The sequence below is a fragment of the Schistocerca piceifrons genome, chromosome 5 (genome assembly GCF_021461385.2).
Source record: "Schistocerca piceifrons isolate TAMUIC-IGC-003096 chromosome 5, iqSchPice1.1, whole genome shotgun sequence".
NCBI classification, from domain to species: Eukaryota; Metazoa; Arthropoda; class Insecta; order Orthoptera; family Acrididae; genus Schistocerca; species Schistocerca piceifrons.
In genome coordinates, this window is record NC_060142.1 from 191,660,807 (window position 1) to 191,673,255 (window position 12,449).

General features: G+C 39.1%; 1 protein-coding gene across 2 annotated transcripts in view; it reads left to right on the forward strand.

The window, feature by feature from the left end:
- Positions 1-12,449, forward strand: part of LOC124798418 — a 141,838-nt gene that overhangs the window by 44,048 nt on the left and 85,341 nt on the right. The window contains exons 3-4 of one of the 2 annotated variants that reach the window (XM_047261816.1): positions 8,753-8,888; positions 9,064-9,238. In XM_047261816.1, the coding sequence (XP_047117772.1) occupies positions 8,753-8,888; positions 9,064-9,238 (311 nt within the window). The remainder of the gene's footprint in view (positions 1-8,752; positions 8,889-9,063; positions 9,239-12,449) is intronic. The other variant, XM_047261817.1, reaches the window with a different exon arrangement.

Sequence of the window (12,449 nt, forward strand, 5' to 3'; positions counted from 1 at the left end):
GCCGTCCACCGAACATACACAATATACTCGTCCATCCTTACACAACCCCTGCTCCCAATCCTTCACCTCATGGCTCATACCCCTGTAATAGACCTAGATGCAAGACCTGTCCCATACATCCTCCTACCACCACCTCTCCAGTCCAGTCACTAACATCACCTGGCCCATCAAAGGCAGGGCTACCTGTGAAACCAGTCATGTGATTTACAAGCTAAGCTGCAACCACTGTGCTGCAGTCTATGTAGGCATGACAACCAACAAGCTGTCTGTCCACATGAAAGGCCACCAACAAACTGTGGCCAAAAAACAAGTGGATCACCCTGTTGCTGAACACGCTGCCAAACATGGTATCCCTCATCTCAATGTGCCATATAAATCCTCCCAACCAACACCAGCTGTACTGAACTCCGCAGGTGGGAACTTTCCCTGCAATACATCCTATGTTCCCGTAACCCTCCTGGCCTTAACCTTCGTTAGTCACTGTCCTCACCAATCCAGCCCCCTCCCAGTTCCCATTCCAGCACTACACAGCAGTCATTTCACCGCCACACCCAGTCTTTTAATTTATTTTTATTTCTTTTTATTTCTCTCCTTTCCGCTACTTACCCCCTCCCCCCTGTGCACCTTCTCTCCTGCCCTCCGTCTAAACTGCAACACTTCACTGTCCGCCCCTCCAACCATACTATCCCTCCCCCTCCCCACCTCCTCCTTACCCCCACCCAGTCGCCACTCCCATCATGCACTGGTGCTGCTGCTTGCAGTGTGGTTTCAGCTCTCTGAGACTGCAGACGTGTGTTAAAGTTGCATTTGTGTGTGTGTGTGTGTGTGTGTGTGTGTGTGTGTGTGTGTGTGTGTGTGTCTATAATTGTGTGAATCTCTTTGTTGTGCCTATCACGACTCAGCATTTCCGCTATATGGTGAGTAGCAACTTTCCTTCTCTAGTATTGTTGCTTTTTCCTTTTGTATGATAGCACAATGAGCTCACACAAATTTGTTGGAAAATTTGTCCTGTTTATCATATTTGAACATTCTCATCTGTTACTTCTATTGTATTATACACATGAATGTTAACACAGGGCTGGTGGATGAAATTGGCAATAACTTCCTAAACATTCTGAACACTTTTAGTGGGGACACAAATGATAAACACTGCATCAGTGAACACTGCATCATTCCTAGTCCTAGTATGAGGGCTTGTTGAAAAGTAATGCCTCTGGTTTTTATTAATGTTCTACATCTTTATTCTTAATGTCTGCATATTTATTTCTGAACATAGTCACCCTGGCGATGAACGCATTTCTCCCAAGTAGAGACCAGTTTGTGGATACTGTCACTGTAAAATGTTTCACTTTGTTGATGGAGTCACAACCTCACGTCTGCTTGCACAACTTCATCACTATCAAAGTGAAGTCCTCAAAGGTGTTCTTTAAGTTTTGGAAACAGATTAGAATTGGTTGAGGCTAAGTCAGAACTGTACAGAGGATGATTGATGACCCAGAGAATCCGATAGCTGCAGGTGTCACAGTGTCATGTGTGAACAGACTCTTCAAATTCATGCTTTCAAGTTACTGAGGGTCTCTCATACACCGACATAGTTATGTTACACACTGCCATGTTACATGCTACAATTTGGAGCCTTCTAACAACAGAATGTTGCAATTTGTGTCAGTGAAATGGGGTAGTCAACCAAATAAAATGCAATACCTCAACCAATATTCGGAACAAAACAAAAAATTTGGAGGCATTACTTTTTAGCATGCCCTCGTACTTTACAGTTCTCGATGGGAAAATTGTGAAGTATTTATAAAAGTTCTTAACCTCTCTGATCATTAATTTTAGATAATAAAGCTAAAGTTAGTATTGATAAAACCATAATCTAACATGACAGTCACAATACTCCTGCTCATTTTTATTATACATCATTACAGCAGTGCTTCTGAATACAATATCAGGAAATGCGAATGGTATTATTTATATTGATTTGTAACATAGCTTTTACAGTGGGTGTTTAAGTAATGCCATAAAAATCTTCAGTAACTGAAAACTGACGCCACATTTGTCTTTCTTCAGTTTCCAGAAACACTGGGATACAGTAAATTGTACATTACAGAACTGTCTATTATTATTCTTGTGTAATATAAAGATACTTATTGAAGAATGTCATTTTATTGTAAGCAACAGTACACTTGACCTTGTGCAGAAAGATATCATGTATCTGCTCAACAGTGTGAAGTTTTCTTCATTACACTTCCAGCCAAATCAGTGAATATGGAACATCGTACACTTGAATGGAATACCATTCCTACATTATTCAACATACCAAGTAAGGTACGGTAACTGTAACTGAAGAGAAAACCACACAGACCCGATAATAAAATATCAAAAGCAATAAAACTGTATCTCAACATAAAAGGAACTAATTCCACAATTGTTGCTACATCCAATCCAAAAATGGCAAAAATTTTCAACACATTCGCTTTTGAAGCAAAAGTAATTACGTACACAAATATACAGGGTGTTTCAAAAATGACCGGTATATTTGAAACGGCAATAAAAACTAAACGAGCAGCGATAGAAATACACTGTTTGTTGCAATATGCTTGGGATAACAGTACATTTTCAGGCGGACAAACTTTCGAAATTACAGTAGTTACAATTTTCAACAACAGATGGCGCTGCAAGTGATGTGAAAGATATAGAAGACAATGCAGTCTGTGGGTGCACCATTCTGTATGTCGTCTTTCTGCTGTAAGCGTGTGCTGTTCACAACGTGCAAGTGTGCTGTAGACAACATGGTTTATTCCTTAGAACAGAGGATTTTTCTGGTGTTGGAATTCCACAGCCTAGAACACAGTGTTGTTGCAACAAGACGAAGTTTTCAACGGAGGTTTAATGTAACCAAAGGACCGAAAAGCGATACAATAAAGGATCTGTTTGAAAAATTTCAACGGACTGGGAACGTGACGGATGAACGTGCTGGAAAGGTAGGGCGACCGCGTACGGCAACCACAGAGGGCAACGCGCAGCTAGTGCAGCAGGTGATCCAACAGCGGCCTCGGGTTTCCGTTCGCCGTGTTGCAGCTGCGGTCCAAATGACGCCAACGTCCACGTATCGTCTCATGCGCCAGAGTTTACACCTCTATCCATACAAAATTCAAACGCGGCAACCCCTCAGCGCCGCTACCATTGCTGCACGAGAGACATTCGCTAACGATATAGTGCACAGGATTGATGACGGCGATATGCATGTGGGCAGCATTTGGTTTACTGACGAAGCTTATTTTTACCTGGACGGCTTCGTCAATAAACAGAACTGGCGCATATGGGGAACCGAAAAGCCCCATGTTGCAGTCCCATCGTCCCTGCATCCTCAAAAAGTACTGGTCTGGGCCGCCATTTCTTCCAAAGGAATCATTGGCCCATTTTTCAGATCCGAAACGATTACTGCATCACGCTATCTGGACATTCTTCGTGAATTTGTGGCGGTACAAACTGCCTTAGACGACACTGCGAACACCTCGTGGTTTATGCAAGATGGTGCCCGGCCACATCGCACGGCCGACGTCTTTAATTTCCTGAATGAATATTTCGATGATCGTGTGATCGCTTTGGGCTATCCGAAACATACAGGAGGCGGCGTGGATTGGCCTCCCTATTCGGCAGACATGAACCCCTGTGACTTCTTTCTGTGGGGACACTTGAAAGACCAGGTGTACCGCCAGAATCCAGAAACAATTGAACAGCTGAAGCGGTACATCTCATCTGCATGTGAAGCCATTCCGCCAGACACGTTGTCAAAGGTTTCGGGTAATTTCATTCAGAGACTACGCCATATTATTGCTACGCATGGTGGATATGTGGAAAATATCGTACTATAGAGTTTCCCAGACCGCAGCGCCATCTGTTGTTGAAAATTGTAACTACTGTAATTTTGAAAGTTTGTCTGCCTGAAAATGTACTGTTGTCCCAAGCATATTGCAACAAACGGTATATTTCTATTGCTGCTCGTTTAGTTTTTATTGCCGTTTCAAATATACCGGTCATTTTTGAAACACCCTGTATTTGTGCATTAGAAACTCGAGTGAGGTGTAAGAATATGTGAATCATTAGACTCCATGCAAAACTGTTACACATCAAGGAAGGTGCCTATCATAGGAACAAAAGGAAAAATATATGCTTCTCATGCATGAAACATGTGTTTATGTTCTCTTACTTTTAGCAGAGTAAGCTGCAGTTATTATACGCATATCTGAAAATATTTTTACTTGAATAAGTTGTAGTTTGCCACTGCATCAGTAAGATTTGGCTAGTTTCACATTTATTTCATGATAATTCATGTGTGTTGATAGTTTACAGATTATTGGAATGCAAAAGTATAGTAACCATTTGCTAATTAAGTAGAGAAATAATTAAAGACAAACATTAATCTTATGGCTTTCTTTCTCAGTGCTAGGAGTGCTACTGTCATCCCAAGTGTGAGAGGGTAAGAAATTCCACAGCAGTGAGTGTCGTGACTTGTGTATGTCAGCCTGTTGCAAAACCCATAAAACTGTAGGCCTACAGAAGGATTTCCTGGGAACATAAAATACATACTGTTTCTAGTGCATTGCAAATCAGACCTGGGATGAGGCATAGATGGGAACCATTGTAGATGCTAAGTTTTCTAAATCATGTACAATGTTTAAATTAATTTTTGAGGAGACTTTTCCAAAAGTAACCACTTGTCAGTAGCAGCTAAGGAAAATGTATCGATAGCAGCAGATTTTAGAAAATCCTCCCAGATGCTTAAGTTCCTTACAAAAGTACTACAGTACTCCATAGTTCCTATATTACTATCACGGTATAAAATATATACAGGAGGGTGCTGCTTGCTACAGTAAAATCATTCAGAACAAAAAATATATAAGGCAGAACATAAAAGTGAAGTGTTATGGGATGTCATAAAACATGAAACTGAAAAAGGCAGACGGTAGTGTAATAACGTAAAAGTCAAAAATGAGGGATAGAGTAGTAGAAAATCACGAGGAATTCACAAATTTTGTAAGTGACTGTTTCTTTGATACTGCAGAGACATTGCAACTAAATCTTTATGAAACAATGCAAGAGATTCTAATCAATGTTTAAAAATCCCCAAGGTGATGTAGATAATGCTGAGACATGTAATTTAATATAAGACATATGGGGCTGCAAATGTCGGGAAATATCCCAAAAGTGGATGACAAATGTTGACTATGTGACATCACCAGAAGATGTATCTGACCGCATGTGCAGCATTGGAGCCTATCGATCTGTCGCATCTGATCATCTCAAACCAAACCAAGTATTTATGTCAGTGTGGCTCTGGGCCTACATGTGTAACTTTAGCATATGGGGCTCAGGGTTCGAGTCGTGCAGCATATGGGGCTCAGGGTTCGAGTCGTGCATTTTGCAGGCAGTTCTTTTTCCATGGCATTAGACAGTTGTGTATGTATATTGAGGTAAAATTTATTATTTTATGTACCGGTCTTGTGTTCTCCGCTGATTATTTGCAAAATACAGTACGACAAAAATCCACCGCACTTCATCACAAGTAAATAAGTATAAGTTTCTGAATTGTATGGCTACCAGTAAATGACCTGTATATTCTGTACTAAATAAAGTCTGTAAACAAAAAGAGAAGGGAGCAACAGAAAGAAACACAAAATTAGAACTGCTTTTGCTTTGTTACAGTGAGGACAATAATTTGGTGACTTCTATGTTTACAACAGATCACATTTACAAAAGTATTTGAAAACAGAGCCGCATTGTGGAACAATATGTAGCACTGCCCCCTACCAGCGAAGGTAGGACCCACAAGCCCAGTTGCAACATGTGCGATGAGGTATGTCACCAGGCGATGTCACATTTTCAACTTTTGTCATCCACCTTTGGGGCATTTCCCAACATTTGCAGTCCCATGTGTCTTATACTAAATAACTTGTCCCAGTGTCGTCTATGTTGTTTCGGGGATTTTTAAACATTAATAAGAATCACCCTGTATATCAGCCACAATGATGTACACAGCAAGCACAGTGATGTTGTTTTCCACTACAGAGCTGGAAGTCAGGAAGAAAATTTGAACATTAAAAAAATAAGATGATGACAGCTATATATCAGGTTCCAGTCCCTGCGCAAAAGGCATTCATATATAACACACAAGCCCCATTATAAAACATAGTAAATGAGTTATTTATTTCAGTTATTTTTCCAGCGTAACTAAAACACTCTTGAGTGATGCCCTTACTAAAGAGAGGAGATGCCAATGGTACTAAAAACTACATCTCAGTTTCACCACTCTCTGCATTCTCAAAAATAATTGAGTTATAAAAGATGCACTGATGCATTACATGAATAAATATACACTATAATATTTTACAATACATGTTGTGTAACCACTTCCAAATGTTTCATTTGTGTTTAGTCATCATCACATTATTTGTGTTTGATTTAAACAGTGATCTCCAGCACTGAGTATGGAACATGTACATTGGTTGTAAACCACATGTAGATGGACACAAGCCCGAAACCAGTCATGTGTTAAATAAAATCACATTCTAATGTGATTGGTACGCTCAGTATTCTACAGCCTATAACAGTCATGGAGTTCAACTGCATCAATTATGGATAAAGTACATTAAATATAAAACAGTTTTAATGAAGCATAGTGTTCCTTCTGAAGCTAGTGAATTGTAGTATCAGTTATTATAGGGTTCACAAAAGTGATACTTGGAGCTCTTGACAAGGAATTTTTGTGTTACAGGCATATACTTGGACTTGTCCAAGGCTTTTTGACACTGTTGGCCAAAAAATACTACTAAATGAAGCACAAGTTGTAAAGGGAATAGCAAATGAGTGGCTCCAGTCAAATATGGAAAAAACGGAGCAGAAGATAGAAACGGTTTACACATTTACTGATGGTAAATTTCTAGTAAAACAATTGCCAGACAAAAAAGATGTACAAATGTAGTGTATCCAAAGAGCAGCACATTGGGTCCAATTTTGTTCTTAACACATATCAGTGACTTTCCAGACAACATGGAGAAATAGTTCTCTTTAGTGAAGATAACAACATCATAATCGGTGATAAAATGCCAGAACTCTTATGAGAGAAGACAGATGAAACCCTCAAGAATGTTTATGTTTGGGCACTATGTAATAAATTAACAGATGGTTAATAATAATTAAAGAAGCAGTTTTTATGTTACAGTTGGTATTGCAAGTGTGGGACTACATAGCCAAGATGTTTTTGAGACGCAAAGATTGCTGATGTGGGACTGAAATCGACTGTGTTCCATAAGAAATAGTGGTACAGCAGTTTATTTTATAATGCAAATTTGTAACCTTCCTAAAAGCTGTTCAGCATTGCCTGCACAAAATATTTCTAATAAATTAATATTGAACATAAAGGAAACAAAGCATAAAGAGGGAAAACAATTCTGTTGCATTAAGTATAGATCATAAATCTAGAGATTGTGTAACAAACACCAAGTTTTTAGAGATGAATATTAACTGTTGCTTAACATGGAATTAATACATGTAGATACTGCCAAAAAGAATGCCATTAGCTTGTTATGCTCTTAGATGCATTCTTACTGAGGCAATATGATATGCGATACAATACACGATGTGACTCGGGATATGACACAGAAGCAACCTGCATTGGTGGAGCTCATAAGAAAATAGTTGAAGCTGCTTAACTGGTACACATCGGGATGACAGCAATATGACACTGACATGTATGTCTATCATATTGTCTGGAGCAACAAAGTGTGCTGCTTGCTCCATGCAACTTTGTCATATGATGCACTTTCCTTGCACTATGTCTCATTTACCCTATTGATAAAGGTGTTTCTCGAACTTAATAGCCACAAAGTATTGGTTTGAGTTGATTTCATTGCTCCTAGTGTAGACAGGTGCTTTTGCAGTGAAATAAAGCTGGAAACTGATCTAAGCATCTCTCTCCCAGAAACTGGAACAGCACTGCAATAAACACAAAATTTCTATCTAGATTTCAAAAATACAGTTACTGTTATGAAAAAATTTCACATACAAATTGATATTTTAATAAAACTCGGGGTCAAAAATATCTTGCTATCAGTTGTGCTTTTTATATATAACAGCTGAATATTATGGGACAGAATTATGACAAGTACCTTCAGGAGACGAAAGGTCTGTACTGCTGCTAGACACATTTAAAAGCACATGTACTTTTCTAGCTTTCTGAACTAATTATACCTTCATCAGGGAGGAGAGAGGGACAGTTTGGGGAAGGTTAAAAAAAAAGAGGTGACAAAAGATCATCACTCAAGGATGAGAGCAACCCACCTGTTGTAGGAACAGGGGGTACGAAGATTGTATTTGTCTTCTGTCATCCTCTCAGCAAGTGAGTCTCTCTTGATACCTGAGTGAACTGCCTCACCAATTTGGCCTTCCACTTTTTAGGTTAGTGTATGTACTTTTATGTGTGTCTATCAGCAGTACAGACGCTTCACATCATGAAGGTAAGTAAGGGCCATCAATTCCTTGTATTCTTTCTTCAGGTGTTAGGTATTTGCCTGTTACGTCCTCTTGTTGCCGGCAATTCTGTCTCATAATTTTAAACTTTTCTTAAGTGCACTTTGCTTTTCAACAGTGTATATTTTCATTGTTTATCAGTGGTACCCTGTGTGTAGTGAAGTAAATGCGTGTTGTTGATGTAGTTGAAAATTCTCTTCATACTATTTGCTTTCAGCAGTATCCGTCTTACTGATTTACCTTCCATTGATGAAACTATGGAAAGTGCTCCTCTTGTTGAGGAAAACACTATTGATGACATCAAGAACAGAGACAAAACATCCTCAGTGAATGAAAATGATTTTGCAGAAACAAAGGTTAGTGATGAGTCAGATTTTAACTTTGCTGTGAAAGGTTTTAATGCTTGTGTTGACAAAAAACTTACCAGTAGCTTTAAACCTACTGTTGATTGAAAAGAATCAGAATTATTATTATACATGCACTCATTTTTATGAATTTAGTTTCTTTACATGTATTTTCTGTTTTCTGAAGGATAATGAAGATGATATTACTGCGTTAGTTGTGGCAAGTTCAAATATTCGTTCATCACCTAAAGGGAGAACCAGTGCTGCTGGCAGAAAGAAATCTAAATATATAAGAGATGTAGAAACATCGCTTTCATTATTACTCCCAGACAGCATAGAAGTAGCTGAGGAAAAGGCATTTAGTAAGTGTAATACTGATGTATGTAATTGTTTAATTCCATGGACGTCCTGTAGTATGCTGTAAGTGTGTTTCAATACTTTGAGAGGTGGCATAGTGCATATCAGTTCAGGCAGGCTAGGAAAAAACCTTACCTTCATAGTCTCGGATGTTATTGAATTTAGCACATGTTAAAACAAAGGACTAAGTAAGGAACACACATTTTTTTGCTTTCTCGAAAAACATTTCTGATCTGAGATACAGCCCTCCAAAGATGACATTGCGCGTACGATTTTGAAGGTGTGAATTTTGGAAAAAAAATTTAACTACTGTATCTCTGGAACAGTTATAGATATTTTGTATTTTTTTTCTTTTCTTTTCAAAAATGCCAATCCATAAAACTTTGCTTTTTTCTGTTGATTGGTACCATATAGTTCTACATTCCCTGAAAAGGAGAGCTTCCACTTTTTGTTTGCACAGGTTTTATAAACAACTGAAAATTTAGCCATACATAAAACCTATTTTATTACCACATTATCACATAACAGGCTCATAAAAACCAAAACCTAGCCTTATTTAACATAATTTTAGTTTTGAAAGATGAGTAAGATACTTATTATTCAAGCATTTTAAATGGTTCCAAAATGTATGTGAAAGGTCTAAAGACGTGAGGGTTTCAGTTTATACAACTTGTGTGCACTCTGTTTTGTTCTGAAATTAACCAGTCAATGAACTAAAAATGTGTTCCACTGCTTCAGTATCTTCCTTTGATATAGAGTGCTGTCTTCCTGTTAAATCAATAGGAACTGAAGCACTTACAGTCTTCAAAACATTGTAAACAGGAAGTGAGCACTGATGGCATTGTTGCTGTCCTTCAGCTGGAAACCTATATCCAGCACCTGGTACATGTGGTAGCATAAAGTTCACTACAATTTCATTTGACACATAACTGGTGTCTATGATCTCTGCAATCCACCGGTCACAGCCATACACACACACCACAAACATCCCCATTCTCAGGTTATGAATGTGAATATTATCCTGCTGTTTCTGAGGTGTTGGCAGAACGAACGAAATTTCTTCTTTCTTGCTCTTTAAAGTGGATACAATATGAGTTCGCCCATCACTTTTGAGTCCAAATATGTGTCTTTTGAATTCCTTTCACAGGAGTAGTTTGTTTGGACCATTCTTCTTTTTTCTGCTCGTGGAATTCTTCGGTTTCCTCTTTGGGCAAAAGAATGAGGGCTGTGAATGTGTAAGATTTCACGACTCTCGTAAAACCCTCAGCATTCTGAATCGCAGCTGCATTTGGTCTGGGAAGATTATGTTTTGTAGCATGGTACTTCAGCAAGCCTCCAACACCATCACAAGGCCCCTTCCCATGACCAGTAGCACTGTATACCCAGTCAGTTGCCACAAGTGACTTACTCAATTCAAACAGCTGGTAACGGTTTTTAAAATGACTAGGAGTACCATCTGAAATAATGAAGATCTTCTCTGCCCCTGTTTCCAGTTGAAGAATTTTGCACATTGTTACCGAAGCATGTGCTGAGTCATGTCCTGTGACATCACTTATAATTGGCAACACTTGTGGTCTTGTTTTGAAAATATGTCACTCCTGTAAAAATTGAAATCTAGTCATTACTCCAATGATACCCTTGTACTTCTTGTGGGAGAATTACAGACCAGTTCTCAGCAAAATCATAGTGAAGCAGTAAACACAGTTCTTCAGCCTGTACACACCATTTCACTTCTGCAATGTGTTGTTGTTGCAATTTCTTCAGATGCTAGTGTGTTGCTTCTTTCACTGATCATTTACCCAGTTTACCAATGAAACTGTCAAAGACAACAGTTTTCTTAATTTGTTTATTTTCCTCCCATGTCGCATATGTAATTTCTACAGGGTTATCTGCTATGTCTTCCAGGCCAAGTGTCTGTAAAGACAGTCCTCACTTTCCAAAGCAGTCACCACATTCTTGAAACAAACAAGTCTCTCGCACAATAAAAAGATTATTGTGCGTATCGTGACTCAGCATCTCCACTATATGGTTAGTAGCAACTTTCCTTCTCTGGTATCGTTACATTTCATCTTGGATTTTCCATTGTTTGATTGAAGTCTCTCGCTTTATGTCACAAACTACTAATGACTTCACATGCCCAACCAAGGTATCATACATCACATGCTCCAGTAAGTTCTTCAAAGTTACCACATAAAGTTCAAAATTCATGCAGTACACACATAAACAGATATCTCTAGGTGGGTGTGGAATTTAAGTTAGTGCATAAAATTTTGATCTTCCAGTATGTGAAGTTACATAGTTGTATGAATATGATAGAGGGAAACATTCCACGTGGGTAAAATATATCTTAAAACAAAGATGATGAGACTTACCAAACAAAAGCGCTGGCAAGTTGATAGACACACAAACAAATACAAACATACACACAAAATTCAAGCTTTCGCAACAAATGGTTGCTTCGTCAGGAAAGAGGGAAGGAGAGGGAAAGACGAAAGGATGTGGGTTTTAGGGGAGAGGGTAAGGAGTCATTCCAATCCCGGGAGCGGAAAGACTTACCTTAGGGGGAAAAAAGGACAGGTATACACTCGCACACACACACACATATCCATCCGCACATACACAGACACAAGCAGACATTTTTTCTGCAAAATGTGTCAAAGGCTTTCGGACTATTCAATACTTCATAACAACAAATTGCCTTCAATGAGCGTGACATCACAACTGTTTACATTAGACTCATTTAATCAGTTACTAGTGGGCTCATGCACACGCGAGTTGAGTCACGTATGAGTAGTACCTTCTCCTGCTTCTGCCTACAGAAATGTGGCTGTTGGCTGTGTAAGCAGCAGTAGCAGCAACCAGCCACATGATACCCGGAAAAATTTTACTGGCGCACCCAGGCTGCCAGTTTCACGCATGTGCACCAGGCTCGGATCTAGTGGGGAGTGATGGCAAACTGGGGTATCTGAACTGGGCGGCAATTTCGAGGGGAGGGGGAAAATTAATATTCTTGAGAAAGAAAAAACCACTTGTTTCACAAAGCACCTAGCATCCAGCGCACGTCGGTCTATCGATTATTCATATGATTTTGAAACGCACCCCTGCTGGTTTTTGAACATATTCTAAGTTGATATCTGAATGAATTATAAGTTGATTTTTGAATGCGTGCATAGTGTACATGGTGGCTCTGCCAGGGGAATCCTCGTCACATCTAGA